Source organism: Diabrotica undecimpunctata, chromosome 1 (assembly GCF_040954645.1).
Source record: "Diabrotica undecimpunctata isolate CICGRU chromosome 1, icDiaUnde3, whole genome shotgun sequence".
In the NCBI taxonomy this organism is placed as follows: Eukaryota; Metazoa; Arthropoda; class Insecta; order Coleoptera; family Chrysomelidae; genus Diabrotica; species Diabrotica undecimpunctata.
The window spans coordinates 107,624,653-107,647,758 of NC_092803.1; the positions used below are offsets into that span (position 1 = coordinate 107,624,653).

At 31.5% G+C, this 23,106-nt stretch overlaps 1 protein-coding gene across 8 annotated transcripts in view; it reads right to left on the reverse strand.

Annotated features, from left to right (window-relative positions):
• Positions 1-23,106, reverse strand: part of Atg17 (autophagy-related 17) — a 169,874-nt gene that overhangs the window by 60,817 nt on the left and 85,951 nt on the right. For all 8 annotated transcript variants that reach the window (XR_011952134.1, XR_011952132.1, XM_072546177.1 and 5 more), the window contains 2 exons: positions 18,964-19,189; positions 11,382-11,564 (listed from right to left, as the gene is read on the reverse strand). Coding sequence is in view for 6 of the 8 variants with exons in the window: in XM_072546177.1 (XP_072402278.1) it covers positions 11,382-11,564; positions 18,964-19,189 (409 nt within the window). In the remaining 2 variants the exon portion in view is untranslated. The remainder of the gene's footprint in view (positions 1-11,381; positions 11,565-18,963; positions 19,190-23,106) is intronic.

Genomic DNA, 23,106 nt, shown 5'->3' on the forward strand with positions numbered 1-23,106 from the left:
GAAGAAAGTGTACAAGATGTTACAAACTTTTAAGAAGAAGCATGACTAGTAGAAAGTTAAAACATACTGTGAAGAATGTGATGGCAATACTGCAATATGTCTAGTGTGCTTCATTGAAGCACATTAAAAAATAATTTTTCTTATACAAGAACTATTATTGAGTAAAAACGTATTGTGCCTCAAGTGGCCTATAGTATTGGAAGTCGTAAGTTGATAGTTTCTAGTAGAACGTTTTTATTGTTAATTACCTCCGTAAAAGTGAGTTATAGTATTTATAAAAAGATGGATGTAAATAATATGCCTTCGACATCTAAAAAAGCTAGATGTGAACATAAACGTAGATTGACCACTGCTGAATTACAATCATTGTTAGAAGCATCTGTCGAGGACGATGTAGATTAAATGAATGATGGAAGTGACTCTGATTGACTCTGACGAAATATTTGCACAAAGTCGTTCAGAAAAATCGAGGATTGCGTTTTGGAAAGAGACAACACAAACAGAATTTAAGACTTTTCTCGGACTTATGTTCCATATGGGGACAATTAAGATGAACCGTCTGAATGAGTACTGGAAAAGTATGGGTAACTTCTATAATAGTGTTGACTTGACTAGATAATTGCTCATAGCCCATATTAAGAAATAAGCGAATAGACAATCCTCACTTGTCAAAGAAACTGAAAAAACGTGAAGTGGTCTAAAAACTAAAAAGTCCCCTAAACAAACTGTTTTTAATAAAAAATTTAATAATATGTTTAAGTTTTTTTAATATACCCTAAAACTGAAAGCGCAAAGAATCGATTGCAAGTTACAAAATACTTGTAGAGTCATACTGTTTGGACAAGTACGGTTGTTTAAATAATCGGTTTCTGTCATAAACAAATTGAATAAATTGTAAAATATTTTTTGATCTGCTTGATATTTAGCACACTTTAATAACTGATCAATTGCCATAATTTCAAGTAGCTATATTACCTGTCGTTAGGCAAAAAACAAAGTTATTAACATTTATAAATTACTACAAACATAATATCTTAAAGTTTACGGTTTTTTGAAATTATATCAATTATTTATGTATTTAAATTTGGTATTTCTCTACATAAAAAACTTTTTATGGTCTACAACTTTTATTTGAATTATTTTTCTTTAGAATGTATACAAAACGTTTTATAAGCAAAAAATTTTTTTTGCCTTTTAAGATTGTTTAAAAAAACAAAGCAAAATCAAGTGTACGTCTTTACGAATTTTTCGTCAGCTACCCCTCATACTATTTAGAATTTAAATTTCTGTATAAGATTTTTTTAAACTATTTAGCGAGGTTCCGTGAACTACTTTCTTATGGCATGGTCAAAGTCAAATATTATTTTTTTATGTGATTAAGCCACAATTATTGGTCGTTATTGAGATGAAAATTACATTTTTAATTAACTAATATTTAACGTTTTGATTTCCACTATTATTTTACAATAACTTTGTTTATTGTACAAATTATGTAAACATGTGTATACACATTTTGTACAAAAAAACGTTTTTTGAGAACGATTTCCGGAATGGAAATCAAAATTTCAAACATTAACAGGATCACAACCAATAATTAAGGCCTCAATACCATAAAACCATAATATTTATCTCAAACTATTCATCGATAGCTTCGACTAAACAGGTTGTAAATTGAAATTTATGTAAAATATTCCCCTATACGATTCTCTGGGCAAAAATATCTAGGTTGAATAAATATAACATCTAAACGAAGAAAAAACCCGTTGAGACTGCAACTTGTGAGCAGGTAGTTTCAATGTCGTTCTTTGAACTTGAACCCAAAGCGATCGATATTTAGGTATCTAAAATATTATTTTAAGGATTAATACCGGCAACATCTATTGGCTCTAAAATGATGCCAAATACAGTGATTTTACCGCTCGATGTTAAAACGTAGGTATGACGTAAAAAATTAAATATATAAAAAAAATCGGAATATTGAAAAACCGACAACAGTGCCAAGCCTACAAAGGTGCACTAAACGAACATACACAATTTATAAATAGAAAATGATAGCAATTCTTGGTGATGCTAAATTACTGCAACGTGAAAAGAGTTTAAAAGGATATCGGGATGTATATATATATATATATATATATATATATATATATATATATATATATATATATATATATATATATATATATATATATATAAATAGTAAACTCAATGAGTATCAATTGTTTCGCCGAACGTTTTCGCCAAAGAGAATTAATTTGGCTTCTTCAGGGCTGAAAGAGAATAAATTATAATTAACTACCATATATTATCTATTAAAACATTATTGATCTTACCGTAACTTGTAGAGTTAGAGTATTAAAAAACTTTGCTAGTAACATAGTGGTGTTTTTTGTTACTATGTACAAAAAAAGTTTTTATAAGGTTTGAAATGTATGGTAGCTTTGAACTTAACACGCAAAGGTTTACCCAAGGTTAATCGAAAAACCCAATGTAACTACATTTAAAAGGAGGTAATTCTTTGAATTGTCGGCAATAACTAAATTTTTGATTTTTAGAAAGTTTAAAAGTGAGGTTCTGTTTTAGCCAGAACGCAAGCGCTGACAAATTCAGTAGTTCTTATGAATCCTTATGTCGTTAAGGTTCATTAGTAAAAAACGAATGAAATTAAATCCCAGTATAGGGAAATATTATTTTGATTTTCTTTATTTAATTATATTCTATTGTTCATGTATTATTATATCTTATTGAGATGTGTCTAAGAAAAGCAAGGGAATGTTATCTTTTTTAGTTAATGAAAATTAATTATAAAGGTAGGTTAGTTGTTAATGGATATATCAGTCAAGTTAGTTATCTGTGATGTTGTATTGTTCTTGGTATCTGATTTAAGTAAGAAGTGGTATATATCGCTTAGATTCTTAATGTCACTCTTAACATTAATGGAGAAATCGTTAAGGAAAATATAACTTAACTTGGGAAAGGATCACTACAGGAGCGAGCAACGCAATTTTATATATATATATATATATATATATATATATATATATATATATATATATATATATATATATATATATATATATATATACCGGAAATGCCATTAACTTATTTTCTTTAAATGCACACCCTGTATATTTTTACAGATTTAAAAAACTTATTCCAACTCTGATGATTGCAATTAGGGTTTAAGACCATGCACAACTTTTTATAAAGAATAACTTTTTTCGTAAAATTAATAGGCAATAAGAGTTGATGATGATGCATACTTAATTGGACACACTGTATAAATAACTAGTTCTGTCATAAATATTGATACAAGTGTTTGTAAGGCTGACAAACTGAACGCAGCTAAAAGTTATATTGAAATTACTGACTGTTGAAATGTAGACTATAAACGCGCCAAAACATTCTAACATTTCAGTCTAATTTGAGCCGTTACGATGGAGTGGACAGAGAAAGATGGGATAACATATTTGGCCAACCAGTCCACTTTCTCATTACCTATTATACCGGTATGTCCTTTTGTCCATATAAATACCTCTTCCACTTTAGACAAATTATTTTTTATATAACATAAAATTATAGCGTTGTATGAACTGATATCTGTGTTTTCAATTGCATAGATTACTGAAATTGTAATTTACTTTGTAAATGTATATTGTATTTATTGTATTTTGTCCTGCAGCTAATAAATCTCAGTGATTGATGCATTAAAAAATTGTTTTATTATGTTATTATTTTTAATTTTTATATGGTATAGCTGCAGTAATCCAAATTTTTAATCGTAAGTATTTAAAGCTTTCTATCTTAACGTGTAATACACACATAAGATAAAAAATATTATTCTAAATTCAATTATTCATTTCGTAAACAATGTTTAATTCACACTCAATAGTTAACAATAATTCGTAAATTACTAATAAACTTACGAAGCGTATGAGTTCTTTCGAATCCAACGCAGCTTTCTGTATCATGTTTTAATAACTTTGTACGTAGCCGGGACCAACAGTCAGCTTAGTAAGCCGTTAGTACCATAACCACTGAGCTACGGTTACTACTTCTTCCTATTTGTCCAATATAAATTTTGTACAAGATTTGCCACGTAAATAATAATAAAAACCAACTTGTTTTCAATTCTAAACTCCGAAAATTCTACTAATACAATTTAAATATATTTAGGTATGTTAGACAAATAAATATATATAATAACGGATTTATTACGGCTGTCGCCGCTTCTCCGCCCCCCAATTTCCATCTTTTATTGTCATATGCAGTTGCCTCTTCTAAGTCTCTTGCCGCCATTGCTTCATCAATATCGTTGCGCCAACTTCTCCGTGGTCGTCCTCTCTTTCTTCTTTCAGGAGGGATCCATTCCAGTACTCTCCTAGGCCATCTGTACTCTGGCATTCTTTTAACATGTCCGAACCAGATTAATTGTTTTCTTTCTATGTCATCATTGATATTTCTCTCCATTTTCATTTCGTTTCTTATTTGTTCGTTTCTAACTCTCTCCAGTTTCGATCTACCGCAGCTTCGTCTCAGATAATCCATTTCTGTCGTCATAAGTTTGTTTCTATTAGCTTTGGTGACGTCCCATACTTCCGAACCGTAAAGTGTAATACTTTGGACTATACTACCGTAAATGTGTTTTTTGGTTTCTCGTCGAATTGTTTTTTGCCAGAGAAGAGAGTTTAAGGCACGGGTCGCTGCTCTGCCCTTGTTTATTCTTTCCCTGATTTCATCTGCGCTATTATAAATAATATTATATTATTATATAATTAGACAAATAAATAAGTTTGCTTATTCAAAATGTTATCTATTGAGACTATTAGTATTATTATAACTCAAATAATGTCGATAACATACGCGAATATTTATGAATATGCGATGTATAACATTCTTTTGAAATATTTATAGTTTTGTTAAACTTTGTATCAAAAACTTTTTATTTGATTTGAACAAACAAAGTAGCATATGAAGATAATAATAACCCTATTACTCGTTTCCCTCCTACATTGTATTTTAATGCAAAGTTCATAATACAGTTATTTATTTTCGAAGATTGTTGCTGTACAATTTTTATACTCAATATTTTTAAAAATAAACAAGGAATAGAAAATGTGCTTAAGATTATTAAGCTTAAGAAAAACATAAAATGGGTTTAGAAGTTAACAAAAGAATAAGAAATGCATAATATGCATATCATACAGAGTGCACCATTAGTGCTAGGAAGTCCAATTACTCATTTGTCCTACGAAACAAATTTCAAGTAAAGTTGGAATATAAATAGGACCATACTCTAAAATATTTTCAAATATACAGGGCCACACATTTTTTTAAATAGAACACCCTGTATATTTTTAAATTTTTGGACTCTTCTCGATGTTCTCGTGTTCTCAATATAAGATTTGGCAATGTTATACCAGGTAGTTTAAAAAAGTTTTTTTTTTATTAATTTCGTAGCAAAATTAACACCCTGAGAATTGTAGAGATTTGACATAAAAAAATATATTTATATTCAAAAGATTTTTAATATAATTGTCTAAAATTATTAACATACCTACCGAAATATTTAATTTTGATGTACAGACTTGGTTGAAACTTGGATTTGCTTGGATTAAGTATTTTTTAGTTTTCTTAAATGTTATTTTATGACACTTTATTATTTATTAAGCATTTCGTATACCTAACTACTTTTGTGAGTTATTCGTGATTTTTTGAACCAATAATTAACTGCAAACAAAAAATAGCTGAAATTTTATCAGGTTAGCAGTGAAAATATTCAATGAAAAACCATTTTTCAAAAAAAAAAAAATACATAATAATCTAGACTGACCCTTAATTTGATAGTATTGGATGAGATAGCAAAATACCTAAGTAGTTAAGATTGTTGGTGTGTAAAATATTAATAAAAACACAATATTCTACCTAGTTGGCTACGACTTTGACACTAAATTGCTTAAAAGTTAAACATTAGACTATTTTTATAATTCCTGTTGCTTTGTTACTGAATTAATTTATTAAAGGAAGATATAACAAAGGGATTGATATGGCTTTTGTGCCAGGAGGATATAACAAAAACGTGCAACAAGAATTCATCATCAGCAATTCCCAAATACACGACAACCAAGAAGAGAAGCTTTTCAAAGTATACTAGAATAGTTTCAACGAACCGGACACGTAAATTACGAAAAATCTGATCGAACAAAAACTATTACTGTAAATGAAGAAAATGAATTAAATGTAATCCTTAACCACTGAATGCCTTATCCCGTGTGTGACACGAAGCGACTTGACGGTAAATTCGGGATTTGCCCGTGTCTCACACGTTTGACCGTAATACAGTGCTATTCAAACGTTTTATGGCCGTTTCGGACCCATTCATGACGAATTTATTATTGATATTTTTCTCTAAGAATTATAATTACTATTTTTTGTCCTTATTACAGATTACGTTCGAGTTTTAGATGTAGCTGTACTTAAGTCCATTTTCGTTTCAGTCAGGTAGTAGATATTTTTGTATAATATTTGCAGTTTAGTTTATTTTCATTATTCAAACGTTTTATGTCCTTTTCTGATCTGTTTTTTGAAATGTATTTTATTTATACTCTTAATATAATTCTACGCTCCTGATATGTTTTTGCTTTTTACACACATTTTAAATTTTCGAATACTTAAATAAATACTTAAAAAAATATATTTAATTTACTAAATTAAAAAATACTAAAAAAAATTATATATTTTTTAATACGCTCCTGTCACAAAAATACACTTATTTACGTCCCTTAATATAATTTTTTTAAATTATTTTACATGCGTAATCGAATTATGGAATAAAAAAATGGATCATTTTTTTACAGTAAACTCGAAATTAATGCTTGCATTAAGTGGTTAAATGTATCACTGAGAATCCGCATATTAGCCCGAGGGAAATTTTACATGCTTTTGAAACTAGTAAACGTAGGATTTTAAAACTGACGAATTTTAACGAACGGAAGAATTTAAAAATAGAACAAGATGCATCCATATCATTCACAGTTGCACCAAGAGCTTAATGAAAATATTTAATAAAAGAGTAGAATTTTTTCGGTGAGCGTAGGAACAAATTCAGAATGATGAATATTTCTTGAAATACGCTTTTATGTGGAGATGAACCTACTTTCCGTGAGAATGGTATTGTAAACAGATATTTCTATTATTTATTTTATTTATTTAGCTTATGGATTTTAACAGTACGATAAATACACATTATACAAATACTAAAATAAAGTGAGACTAAATATTAATGTCTAATTTACACAGCCATTCAATTGCTTCTGGGGAACAATCCACAAATTCCTGGAGATTTCCACGGTTTCCAACAGACATAATATCCACTATTACTGAACTTCTAATTTATACCACATTTTCACCCACAGTCAAACAACACGATCGTTAAATTCCTGGAAATTATGTCGTAGGTAATTACTATTTTAATGGGAATAAGCCACAATTGAAGTTTAAAATTAGTTTATTGATGTTTCAATTTTCACTTTCCATGATTTTTATTTATATATTTGATTATATATGTTATAGGGATCCATCCTTTTCAAGGATCACGTAAACGGAAAAATGTATCTACATTTTTTACACAACAAATTGCGGAATTATTTTAAGTAGTATTGTTAAACATACGTGAGAGAATGTGGGATATAGAAGGAAAGGAGCTTCTATGATCTCCAGAGTTAAACAAGATTTTCTGGTGCTAAATAAAACATAAGGTGTATAAAACACCAGCTACAGACGGTGTAAAGAATATGTGAATGAGAGAATTAGAAATGCATGTATGGGATTAAAAAGAAAAGTATTAACTAGTGTAAGTCGCTCTTTATAAAATCACTTACATTTATATATTGACGGAGAATATATATTGATCAATGGAGGCCATTTTGAACATTTATTATAAATTCAACGATTTTTCCGCTATTTTTGTTAATTAATTAATTATTATGTACTTCTTCACGGCTAACCTATAAAATGTCACCTAATTTTTCTTGCAATTAATGTGTTCCTCAAAAAATCACGAATAATTCACAAATTAAAGCAGTAGGTATAGAGAATGCTTAATAAATAATAAAGCATCATAAAATAACATTTCATTACAATACTAAAATACAGTGTATTCCATTTAAAAAAACTCATTTTAAATTTCGACCATATCTGAATAAAAAAATTAATATTTCGCTATGTTAATAAATTTAGACAATAGTAGACTAGGTATATTTTAGTACCTTTTGAACAGAAATATATTTTTTGATGTCAAATCTCTACAATTTTACAGGGTGCTAATTTTGCTACGAAATTAATGAAAAAACGCAATTATCTTTTCAATTATCTCGTATAACACTGCCACACCTTACAATGAAAAAACTAGAACATCGTAAAGAGTCCAAAAGAGTACAAAAATGTAAAATAGGTAAAAAGAAATAAAATAAGACTCACAATCAATTTAATTATAATTGATTGTGAGTAGTCTTATTTTATTTATTTTTACCTATTTAAAATGGACTCACACAGGCAACACATTCATGATTTAAAAATGTAAAAAACTATACAGGGTGGTCCATTAAAAAAAAAATAAGGTCAGAAGTAACGTGCTGGTTTTGCTGCATGGTCTGTGTTTTCATTTTCGAAGAAATGGAGGAAGAACTCTCAAAAGTGAACTGGGATATTGTAGGTATCAGTGACGTAAGAAAAAAGGGAAAGAATCTTATCGTACTCCCATCATTTATGGTACTACAAAGGAGAAGTACCTTTTTGAAATAATATTGGGAAATTTTGGAAGCGAAGACAGAAATGATAGAGGCAAACAACTGTTAACTTTTAACAATAAGAAAAGACATAAACTACAAAGTAGAAAAAACTGAACAAGCAATAGAGCAAAATAAGGACATGAAAGTTTTGAGAAGGAGCCTGCAAAAGGGAAAAATAGAAATTAACAAACTAAGAAACAGAGCCGAAGAAGAAACTACGAACAGAGATGAAATATTAACAATAGTCGAAGATTTTACACAAAGCTATATAGATCAAGAGAAAAAGATAACAATACGCAACCTCCAATTAAAGTAAAAACTGGGGTACTAAAAAGCCAAGAATCAGATTTAATGCCCGATATAACAAATCAGAAATCAAAGAGGCCTTGAAGAAAATGAAAACTAATCAACCCCAGGCGAAGATGAAATAGTGTCAGAGGCATTAAAAATTGGAGGAGATCCATTACTTGAAAAAATTAAACTACTTTTCAATATCTGCCTTCACAACGCCAATATTCCAAGACTGGAACAACGCTACTATGATTCTATTTGCATAAAGCAGGAGACAAAGCAGGCGACAAAGCAGCGGCTACCAAACTCAGAGTTACACAGAGAAGAATGGAGCGATCCCTTTTAGGAATAGACAAAAAGGTCTGCGAGACAAAATAAAAAACGAAGAGGTCAGGAGAAGAACCAAGGTGACTGACGTCATCGAAAGGATAGCCAGACTAAAATGGAGATGGGCAGGATACATAGCTAGAATGACCAATGGGCGAAGGACAAAGAGGTTATTGGAATGGAGACCAAGGGAAGAGAAGAGAAGCATCGGTTGACCACCTACACAAAAGGCTGACGATTTAAGAAGAAAAAATAAAAACTGGATGAGAGTGGCGCAAGATAGACGGGATAGGAAACACGATGAAGATGCCTATGTTCAGCAGTGGATTTTTAAGGCTGGACGATGATGATGACGATGTATGTGAAGGAATCTAAATAATCGTAACTGAAGTATTTGATTTATTTATAAAATAGAGACATTTATTCATAATAATCGTATGAAATTGTTAAAATGTTAAGAGTTTTAATTAAATTTTACACTGAATGTTTAACTACTATTCCTGTTAAATATTTTTTCTAACTGTTTTCTAAGTTTAAATATGCAAAATTCAAATATTAATGAGACGATAAATTCATTTCGAATAATTTCTTTTATCAGTGTTCAAAAATTGTTTACCAAGAATTCATAACTTGTGTTTATTGTTTACCGCTTTTTACCTATGACACGCTATGGAAAATTTATTATAAATGTTGCCTGGTTGTCTACTGTTGATGTTTTTTATTAGTTTATCTTTTTATTTAACAAACTATTATTAGTGGGTTCAATGAACACTCTTGGTATGTTTTTTGTGTATAATTATCAATTTTTTATTAAAAAAGTTAATTTATTTAATTAGTTTGTTATTTGACTGTTGTTACGTGATTTATGACATGTCCAAGTTTGTATTCGAGATTATTAAGGTCTCCATCCTTTGGACCTAATCTTAATAGATTTATAAGTTTAAGGAACGATTACCTCCAGTGCTTAATTTTAATTCAAGTAATTTATTGATTTTGACTATAATACATAAATATAAAAATCGAAGGTACTTCTAGGATCTACGTACCAGTAATTCGACCAATAATGAAATATAAAGCTCAAACAATTCGAAACATTAAATACTAATATTATAGATAACTAATATCAGAAATAACTAAAATACGCATAGTATACAGAATACAAGGGCCATATGAAAACTTTTCGGCGTAGTGCATTTGCACTATAAATGAAATTATTTTTTGTATGCTCTTTTTAATTTGATTAAGTACCTAGATAGTCTGTTTTCTACAGTTATTTAAATAATCTTGTGTGTTTTATTCAGTAAAAATGCTAATTTTCTGCGGCATTTTGTAATGATAAATAAATCTTTTGTTCAAGATTTTAAAATTGAATCAAAACAACGGTCCAAGAAACGGACAGATACCGGTAACTTATAGAAGCAATGACAACTGAATACGTTTTTGGGACCTTAACGAGAATCTTTGATTAACTATCTGTCTATGAATATAACACATATCTGCCTGACAATCATCCAAAAAGCCGATATGGCAAGAGAGAAATTCAAAGATTTTAATGATGAATAATTGTTGGATTATTTACTTATTTGCCATGTTAATTTTCTTGAAATTTATTTAGATATTTTAGTCCCTTCTATTCTCTGCCTTTTATGGTCGCAATATGATGATTAGTTAACAGTTAGAGAAAATAAAAACAGTACAGAACTAGTACTAGTTCAGTTAAAGCTACTAACGGGTAGACGATGACAGAAGAGGAACGAGTATGAATACGTAATGTAGTAAAAGCTGCAGTAATAACATTTATTATTACACTCGGAAGTAACTGAGACGAAGAAAAACTTGCGATTTGCCTTTTTATATTGGTAATATTGTGTAATAACGTTGTGAGAATACAAAATGATAAAGATAATAAAACACACTAACCGTTATTTAATAAAATCACCGTCGTGATTTAATAGATTAAAATAAAATACTTACATTAGCGAAGGACTGTGCCAACTCTGCTTGATTTTTCATATACTTCTTGGCTTCCCTCATAAGAGTTTCGAGTCCGAAGAGACGTTCGCCTAGCCCCTTAACTTCCTTCATTTGTACATTGTCGGCATTTTTTAGCATTTCTGCGATGTCTTCAGAAAGCGACTTTAAAACCTTCTTGTCGAACTAAAAATTATTAAATGATGAAAACTGGGTAGATGTGAGTCGATAATACTTAATTTATAGAATAATGGTCAACACCCACAATCCGTTTAAATGCTGTTTATCGTGAACACTAGTTTTGGAGTCAACAATTTGCACTCAATCCTAAGGGCGATGCAAAGTACTGGTATCCGTCGGTTTTATTTTTATCAGCCTGAGGATGGAGTGCTAATTGTTAATTCCGAAATTAGTCGCAAAATAAACAGCATTTAAATGGATTGTGAGTTTTGAGTATTAGTCTACAATCTAGGTGAAAATTATGAATAAAAATTTCTATTTCAAATAATCAATAACAAATATAAATTTTATTACTTAAAAAAGAAATCGGTAGAAATACATTGCAATACAAGAAGTTAAAAAAAAAGTAGGCGAAAGTAGAAGTCAGTAAACGGACAAGAGAAGGCTATCACAAATGCTGTTTAGGCTTTGTTTAAAAAGGTCATATTGAGTCAATTTATGCTTTATGCAATGCTTTATCTTCCTCTATCAATCACATCACTAACCTGTTTCTTTTTCTATCGTTTTTACAGACGATGTGGTAATATTATCCTAAGGTAAATAAGGGTATAAGAAGTAGTGGACCTACGGTAACAAAGTACAGTAAGTACAGTATCAAAAGTGTAAATAAATGACTCCAAAACAAACCACTTAGAATGGATGGAAGAAACGAATAAATCTTAAAAATTATTATATTACTAGCTGACCCGGCGAACTTCGTACCACCTTAGAATTAAATATTGTTTCTAAAAAATAAACAAAAAAAAACAAAAAAAAAATACTCAAACTTATTATGTACGAAAAAAGTTGAATCAATTTTAATGCTCTCTGATAAAAAATATTTTTATTTTTTTGTGTTGCATAAATATACAACGATGACGGTTTTTTACCGCACGAATCATTGTTCATGCGCGAAACAAACTCTAAGTTAACTCGGCAAACTTCCAACCGTTGGCTTTGTGATTTGTTTATTGTCATTGTATGTTCGTTGTGATTATCGGGATCAAGACATCTTCATCCTCTCCTTTGTATTTTTCCTTGATGATCGTTTCCTCAATGACATTATTCATTAGCCTTTTCAGTCAGTCTCGTTCCAATGCACAGTCGAGCTTGATTAATGTTACGCAGCATAATGACAACTGATCCTACTTTTAATTCTAAATTGTAAGGTGGGAGTCTAGGCAAATCCAGTGAATTCAGAAACTCTCTAGAATAGTTGACTATGTCACCCTGATTTATAACTGTGTGTACTGATTTGAACCAAAACTTTTCTAGAAGAAAATTCAGAATGGTCGCATTCAGATCATCGATATCTGTATTTTTTCCGCCAATATTGCTCGTCCAATTATGGTTTTTGAACTAGTGAGCTATATCCGAAAAAACACGCTGAATACTCTTGGCCCATCAAATTAATAATAAATTTATCTGAGAAGGTAAAATGATAATTGTATACGTAACTACTACGTTCGATGCATAAACAATAATAATGGCCAAAAAATGTGTAAAGTTTTCAGAGTGAGAAAAGGATTATTGTGTGAGAAAGGCAGGAGACCGGCTCTCATCCCTACTCCGTGCTGTTTGCTGGGTGAGAAGTGACACTGGTGGACGCCTGGCGGGGATAACTGATCTAGTAATATATGATCAGATATCTACCAGAGTTAAAATAATGAAATTACTAATATGGCTATTAAAACATAGGGTTAGTGATAGAAGGGTGAAAGTTAGGAATTGTATGAGTTTTATTATATTAGATATTTCCGTTGCATAATGTTTCAAATAAACACAAACAACATATGTTAATGCATTCATCATCACAGTCATTAAAATCTTAGCAAATGTGTTCTGGTTCATCATCGAGCTTCAGCAGATCGGATAATTTGATTAATGATATTTCTCCACTGGTTGCGGTCATCCGTTACAAGTACTGCCTCAGTATCCTATTTGTTGATAAGCTTTTTCGTAATGTCTGCCCTTTGCTGTGGAGATTTGCCACGTTGGCGTTGACTTTGAGGCCTTCCTTGGACCACCACATCACATTTTGTGATCACTTCGATAGATAAGACCAAAGAATTTTAAAATTCTAGAGTAAACAATACTAGAGAGACGCTGACTGGGTTTAATTAAATCTAAAACAGAGACATTTGTGGGACGAGGCGTCCATGGAATTCGAAGCAGTCGTCTCCATGTCCACATTTCAAAAGCGTCTATGCGCGGTCTCTCTGATTCATTGACTGTCCATGTCTCGCACGTATAGTAAAATGTGGAAAAGGCCAAAGTTGAAACGAGTCTCATCTTGTTTGTCATCGTAATGTTATGATCACAATATACCCCGTTTAGTTCAGTTATTGCTGCTCTTGCTAGTGGTATACGTCTTCAAATTTCGGGTTCATAACTGCCTGTGTTTTTAACTAGAGCTCCAAGATATATCCTAGAGGAGACTACCTCGCACCCCGCAATAGTTTGGGTTTCAGGAAACTGTTGTTGGCGATCAATAACCATGATTTTGGTTATGTTGTAGTTAACCATAAGTCCAAACTTGGCACTTTCTACCTCGAGTTTGTTTAATAAGTTAGTAATTTCTTAAGAAGAGGCTAGAAGTGAAGTATCGTCTGCTAAACGCAAGTTAAATATCTTGACACCGCCTAAGCTTACTTCTCCTTACCAACCATCCAAAACTCCTTAGCGTAGTCCCTTCTCCAAAGTGAATTCGTCAGATAGGCACCCGTCTATTCGAATATATGCCAGGTTAACTCGATACAGTTTGCTAAGGTGAGTCAACTATTTAGGTGCACCCATTATCGGCAGTATCTTCCATAGTTTGTCCCATTTATGATTATCAAAGGCCTTTGTATAATCAACAAAACATATAAATATCGGGATATGATATTCTCTGGCTTTTTCTATGATATTTCTTACATTAAGAATTTGTTCTCTAGTACCTCTGCCATTCACAAATATAGTCTGCTCAGGTGCTATTTGCCAACTCATGAAGTTTTTTAGACGACGTTGCAGGATGTAGAGGATCACCTTACTGACGTGTGATATTAAAGCTAGTAGTCTACAATTATTTGTTGGACTCAATAACAATAAAAAGTCGATTGTAATCAAGAAATAAGTATATTAAATTCTAAAAATAAAAAATGAAAAGTGAATGTCTAGTTAAAATGGTATACAGTATTCAGAATATTTATAAAATCATTTTGCGTATTTTGATACGTGTCTTTTCCAACTTTATTAATATAACCCTATATTTTGTTTGCATTATTTCTGTTGGAAATTAATTAATACTAAAATTATACTTCAAATATACCTGCTTATTGTGAAAATAAAAATCTGAGTTATTACTCTACCAATTAAGTCACTACCATTTATTTCTGACTTAACTAAGTCGAAAAATTCCGTGTTGTCCGAAGAAGGTATCGTGATTCGCAAATTTATTTCCTACTTAGTAATCGAAAACGTTCGTTGTGTCCGAAGACGGTATCGTGATCGGTATATACATTCTATGAAAATTTAGAAAATAATACTTTCAGAGTGTTATTTATAACCCATTCACTAAATACAAACAGAACAAATGTAATCATTAGTGAGTGATGTAGGAACAGGTGACTATTCGACAAAATGTTAAACATCTGTCACTTTTTCTAGTTTCGTTATATAATTTTTAATATAGTTTTATTTATAGCCATTAAAAACTGTTAATCTATCCTTTATTGCCAATAACGTCAGAGAAAATCTAATTTTAAGTTACACTTGAAGTAAGAACATAATTGCTGAGGTTATATAACTTTGAAATGCCAAAAACTGATGGAAATATTTACCCCAGGACTTAGATATGAGAATATCAACATCGATACAATTGTAAGAAAATATATTAAAAAGACCAATATTCACATGCATCAAAAGTTTACTGAAGTACAAATTTTGTATGTCACTATAAAATGAACTTTTACAGTAGACTTTGTACAAAGATCTTCCGAAGATTGTTTATAGCCACGACTTGCTCGATTTGAAAAAGTTTTGGAACATTCGGGAAACATTTAGAATGAAAAACTCCACGTTACATACCCCTATATTTTTCAACCTTTTATCCTGAATACCTTGAAAATTAACACATCTACAACAAAAATGGATGTAAGTAAAATTAGTTTACAATCAAACTTCCAAATAAAGGTTGTTTGTGTAATTAGTAAAGAACAATTTTCAGGTCGCAGAAATAAAAATTCGCGGAAAAAGTTGAAAAAAATTTCAGTTATTTGTTTATAGAAAATGGGAAAACTTTACGAAGTCATACAGAATATTACGATGTTTAGTGTAAAGGGATACATTACTTTTACTTTTAACTGAAACTGATTTAATACATTAAATATATTTAACTTTCAGACTTTCAGTCCTTGTCAGGGCGTAGAGACACTCAAATTATTATTAGCTTGCGATCTCCATTGGCTGAGATTCTGTGACATATGGACGGCTTTATATGGGAATTTTGATACAGCGTTCCACGTTAAGAAAATAACATTGCGGAGATAGGGCCATGTATTTCTTATGGACGATAGAAGCGCAGCTATGCCACGATGAACACAAGCACGATTCAGGGTTGTATAATTTGTATTTTCGTTTTCACAGACATGAATTAAATAATTGTTTTTTAACGTAATTGACCAAAAGTGTCCATTCGAAACAAGAGATGAAAAGTAGGGAAAATGATTTTAATTAAATAAATAGTATTTACAAAAGATAATTTTATGTTATCTTATTTTAATTATAGTAACGACAGTTTATTTGTTTTTCAGTAAGAATATCATATACCATGAATCATAGAAATCAGTAGAAAATATTGCTTAGTTAAATCATGCACTTTGCCGGCTATTAAAGATTTAAAAGCAAATAAACGGACCGCTTGGAATGCATATATCTAATTACTAATTGCAACTTAAAATAATACGGTGTGCGTATGTCAGCGATTTTATGTCGTTCTCTGAGACTACATAATGATAATAAGGCTTTGTGGTTCTTCAGTTGTTATTCTGACTTTACAGTTAAATGTTAATTGAAAATGGAAATTCGAAAAATATATCGACAATCTAGTAAACCGCATGCCTGAGAGTTTTGGCAACACTGATCTCCATAAGCCTAATGTTATTTTCTTAACGTGAAACGCTATATAGAGTCTTTATTTGGTCTGTTCATCGTGTTGGAGATCTTCCTGTCGGTCTTCGACCTTCTACGTTTCCTTCTACCACCGATAGTTCCATAGTCTCCATTCTATGTTCTGTCCAGGACATGCGTAGAATTCTTCTGTAGTATAGACCCACATTTCGAAGGCTTTGATCGATTTTTTTGAGAGTTCACGTTTTAGCTGCGTATGCAGCAATCGGAAAAATAAGGGTATTGACCACCCCGAGTTTAGAATTCCTTGTTATTATTCGGTTTTACCATAATTTAATTAATTTAGCTGTTGTAATTCGGGCCATTGCTAGTCTACGCATGATTTCTGATGAGCTATCGGCAAGTATCAAGTTATCAAGCAGCCTAAGTATACATACTATATTTTGTTTTCCGTTGTTCTGTACCGAATTCTTTGCTTATCCGACTTAGCCGGTTAGGTGATGGTAGTCATTTTGAATTCATTCGCTGCTAGTGTGTCATCTGCGTATCGCAGGTTATTGATTTTTCTGCCTCCTATAGTTATTCCTCCATCATATTTCTTCATTAGGTATATATTCAGAATATATATTGTATAATAATGGTGATAGTATGCAGACCTGTCTAGTTCCTTTTTTTTTTGTTTTAAACACATTTGAATATATTTCGTGTACTTTAACTTTGGCTAAGTTTTTATCAAATATATTTCTTATTAGGTTAACTAGGTGGTTAAGCACTCCCATATTTCACATTATACAGAGAGAATTCCATTTTACTGAATCGAAAGCCTTTGTGTAATCTACGAAACAATTGGTATGTTATGTTCTCTCGCTTTTTCTATTATCTGTCTGGTGTTCAGTGTCTGATCACGCGTTCCTTTTCCTAGTACGAGTACGCATGGAAGTAGAAAGTTGTTTACCCGTTCACTGATTAGATGTAGCAAGATTTTGCTTTTTTATGGTTAGGGACTTTTATGGTGTTGAATCGTGTACCTTGAACGAAGATATGTGCAGAAAACTGGAAGCATTTGAGATGTGGCTATATCGGAGAATGCTTAAGATCCCGTGGACTGACCGAGTCACAAATAAGGAGGTCCTCAGAAGAATTAATAAGAACCGAGAGGTACTGACCACCATCAAATCCCGAAAGTTACAGTTCTTCGGACATATTATGCGAAATGAATCCAGATATGCTCTCCTTCAAGCCACCCTGCAAGGAAAAATATTTGGAAAACGAGGTCCAGGAAGAAGAAGAACATCTTGGTTAAAGAACCTAAGAATCTGGTTCAATACAACATATGTGCAGCTTTTCCGCGCTGCTGTAGATAAGATAAAGATTGTCATGATGATCACCAATATTCGCAACGGATAGGCACATCAAGAAGAAGAATGGTTAGGGATAAAGGTTTAGTATTACATCTATTCCAATTTCGCTCATTGCTTTTAGAGTCTCGACTAGTATGTCATCTATCCCTGTGTTTTTTTTTCTTAGTTGGTTGAGGGCCTTCTCTACTTTTGTTCGCAAAATTATTGGTTCTACCTATTTGATTCCATGTTTCTTGTATTGGGACTGATGCATGTTTTGAAGTCTCTTTGTATAATTATGAGCAGTAATTTTCTTGAATGGCTTGAACTCTCAGGCCAAATATTAACTTTTTTAAATAGTTCATGATGCTTCAGTTCTTATATAGTTGTTGTTATTTGGGATTTTACGCGGTATGCACTCTTTTTCCGTTGAATGTATCCAGCTTTTCATTCCATTCCATGTTTTATTTGTGTCTTTACGATTTGTGCTTGCTTATCAACTTCATCTGGAATTCTTCAGCATTATTTTTACTCTTAGCTGTTTTGTCTGATGTATTTTTTTAGGTTGTGTGTAGTTTAAACCTGCATATATATATATATATATATATATATATATATATATATATATATATATGTATATATATATATATGTATATATATATATATATATATATATATATATATATATATATATATATATATATGACTAACATAACGCACAAGTAAAAAAACTTAAGTAACTAAGTACATATACAAATAACATAATAATCCTGTTTGTTGATTATTATTTAATGATTCTGAATTCTTGATAATTAATTTACAGAATTTACTGTTATGGAAATATGTTGAAAGTCCAAATTCCTTATTACAAAACTCTCTATCTAAATCATAGGGTGATATCCAAAAATACATCTTACCTGTTCAATACCTCTGCAACAATGATCATACAGTTTGTCCATGGTGTCAGAACCGCACATCCAATCGTAAAGGCTCACTTCCTTTCCACTAATGCTAGTTTGTGATGTGTTAGATAATTCATCTTCTTCGGAAGTTTTCGAATCGGCTATGGCTAATCGTGGATTCTTCAGTAGAAGAGCTGGCAATACCGGTATCCTTTGTAGAGTTCTTAGATCATTGTTAAAACTATAAACCAAAATAAAATCATTGATAAATACTATAAAGTATTAATATATTTTTAAAATAAATTTTTGTTTTTTTTTATCTGTAGGAAGTAAATTGCTGAGATAAAAAAATATTTTCACTGTTAATACTTTTTGTAATCATAATACGGAATTCTGATATTATATACTTATCATGAACTCAAAAATTTCCGGATTAATCTTTTTCCAATTTCATTATATCCAAACTTTTAAAAATTATTTTAATGACCTAGTAATAAAAATTATTTAGTCAGTAACATTGTTTTAATGACATAGTGACCTGTATTTATATACTATGGTAATTTTTAGGGTAACTGAAAGGTACTTCTTCATGTCTAATTTCGGAAATATATATTAATAAAGAATACTCATTAAAATCGTGAAAGAACATTCTTTTTATTGGTCTTAAAAAATTTATTGAACATTGAAAACATTTATCGAACACGTAGAAAGGGTAAAGAACACATAGAAAAAATAAATTTTAATTATTGGAAACCACATGTGGTAAGCAGGACTCGCAATGTAATGGCGATTATGATGCAATGTAAAGGAGTTATTGCTAAGACCTGGGATATCCCCAAAACAAACACGAAACATGCATAAATCGATTGTCAGATATACGTTTGTGAACGAGTGTGGTGTTTGGATTAATGCAGTCAATTCAGTAGGTCTTTTGAAATCCCTTCAAAAGGTGCACAGGTCCACGTGATCTCAGGTGTCTTTCGGAGTACTCCCACAGCAAGTATAGATCCTTTTATTGGATGGAAAGATCTGGAACATGGCTGGGAAAAGACTGGTTGGAAGAATAGGTAGACTTCGTAGCCATGTCGATATTTTTATCGATATTTGTCGATATGGACTCCCATACTCCAGTCTGGACCTTTGGTCGTAGATTTAAAGGGAAAGCGGAGTATAAGGGTGTGCTGGATGTATAGGAAGGTACGAGGGTAATATGTTATACAAATGGCTCGAGAACTAAGAAAACCGAAACAGGAATGGTCTCGTGGAACCTGGACAGAATGGAACATGTTACTGTTTTTCAGACGGAGATATTGGCCTTGTAGTAAACTGCAGAGAGAATAATAAAAACTGAAATTCAGGATCATGATATGTACTCGGATAGTCAATCACTTCTGAAAGCGTTGATAAACCTTTCTATTACCCAGTTTCGTAATTTAAATATAGAGGGTGATTCAAGCAAGTCTATCATCATCTTTATTTATAAATATGGAACGCTGTGCATACTTTTAAAAGCTCCTTAACAACATGATTTGAACAAACTATATTACGTAATGTCTATTATGAATAATACAAAGTGAAATTTTAAAATTACCTATGTATAATTTTCGTCAAGAAATTAAATATAAAAACCAAATAATTGATACTTAGTAAGCCTGGTAAGCCAGGCAAAAGTAGACCTTGTCCGAAAAACAAGACAACTGAGTGATCAAAAATGGCAGTGCGGAATACATTATACCACATGTACCAACAAAGTAAGTAGGTACCAATTTCTTCAATCTGAATTTGATATAAACCAGAAGGTACTTTTAATCGATACTTTATAAATGTATGTTGTAAAAAAATATTGATGAAGTAGTTTAAGAAAATTTTTGCTGAATACATTAATGGATATTAAGTCAATTTTCTTGTGAGTTTAATTTGAAATAATTAATAGTTTTATAAAAACAAAGTATTCATTTTTCTTTGCATTGAAGTAGTTAGAACAGTGCGATTTATTCCGTACTTATCTGTTTTTTATGTTACTCTGCAAAGTATAAGTAATGAATTAAAGAATAAAGAAGTTGTATTTATTGGCAAAACATCTGTTAGCTTTTTGTTAAAAGAATTGTGATTTAAATACGAAAAGGACAATAATGCAAGAGCATTAATTGAGTGTACCAGTATTGCTGCTTTAAGAGCCAAGTTCCTGCATAAATGTATGGAAAATAGTGTACATCCCAGAAACCTTGTTTTTTTTTTGGACGAAACGTTAATTTATTCAAAGGGAAATAAAACAATTTCTGGCAAGACAACAATGTTAAAAGTGTACGTAGACCAGAAGAGTATGATGGTAAACGTTTTATATTTGTTCACGTTGGTTCTTCGAAAGGATTTGTTACTGAAGCAAGTTTATTATTTTGCTCCACATCTAAAGTAGCGGATTATCATGAAGAAATGAACAATGCAATTTTCATTGAATGAATAAGTGAACAATGAATTTCCAATTTAGAAGAGCCATCATGAATTGTGATGGATAATGCTCCTACCACAGTGTGCTTGTAGAAAAGCAACCTTCTACTATTTTAACTAGAATGGAAATTATTTCCTGGTTGACAACACACAAGATCAAGTATGAGGCAAAACTCACAAAACCTGAATTATTACAAAGTGCGAAAATGAACAGAAAAGAGAATGTGTATATAATAATTGATCAGCTACTAAGAGAACACGGCCATGAACTGTTGGGCAAATACATATCAAAAAGGACCCTCTTCTTCTTCTTCAGCCTGTATTCGTCCACTGCTGGATATAGGCCTCTTCCATTTGCCTCCATTGATTTATACTCTTGGCAATTCTCATCCACTGCTTGCCCGCGACTTGTTTGATACCATCTGCCCACCTCTTCTGTGGTTTGCCTACTCCTCGCCTGTTCTCTCTTGGTCTCCAGTTTGTTAATCTCTGTGTCAATTTTCGGGATTATCTCGGGCAACATGTCCGACCCATTGTCACTTGAGCCTTGCTATTCGTTCTGCGACATCAGTATCGACATCCATCGCTCTTTGAGTTGTACTGAGCTGCTATAAGATTTTCTTTGTAAAGGCCATGGTCTCCAGTTCATATGTAGTTACAAGCAAGATACATTTGTCATTACGTTTTGGACACATTGGTATATCTTTATTCTTCAAGATCAAGCTTAACTTGCCGAAAGCTACCCAAGACAATTGTATGCGTCTTTTTATTTCGGCTATTTGGTTTTCTTTGTCGATTTTAATGGTATGTCTAAGATAGAAATATATATATAGTAGTCTACATTTTCAAGACTGACGTTGTCAATAACAATATTAGTTTGTAAATTGCTCATTATTTTTGTTTTCTGAAGGTTCATTTTAAGACCTATTTTATTTTACTGCTTATTTAATTCCTTGAGCATTTGCTCGAGTTCCTTAATATCTGTACTAAATAATACTATGTCGTCCGCAAACCTAAAATGACTCAAACGTACACCATCAATGTTTAGACCTTTTTCTCCCAGTCGAGCTGTTTGAATACATTTTCCAATGCTAAGGTAAAAAGCTTTGGTGAAATAGTATCACCTTGTCTAATACCTTTACCAAGACGCATGTTTTCAGTTTTTTCATCTTCATTGATTTTGATGTGAAATGTGGCCAGTTCATAAATGTTTTTAAAAGTGTAGTGTACCGTGAGTCTAGTCGAGCATCCCTCAGGGCTGACAAAAAGGATCAAGTTTCAAAACTATCGAAAGCCTTGTGAAAGTCAATAAATGCCATATGTAGAGGTATATTATATTCTGTGGTTTTTTCTACCAGTGTTCTGATGGTTTGTAAAAGATCGTTGGTATCAAACCCTTTTCTAAATCCCGCGTGTTCAACCGGTTGATTTAAATCAAGTTTTTTTGTTATGCGGTTGGTTATTAAAGTGTGACAACAAACTTATAGGTCTGCAGTTTTCAATATTATTAGTGTCTCCTTTCTTGTGTAAAAGTATTATTTCGGCGTTTTCCCACAGACTGGCTATTCTTTTTTCTGTTAGACACTTATTCAACAAAACTTCCACAACCTCTACAACGATGTTGCCGCCCATTTTTAACATTTCAGACGTTATACGATCCTCACCCGGAGCTTTTTTATTTTTCATTTGCTGTAAGGTATACAAATTCTC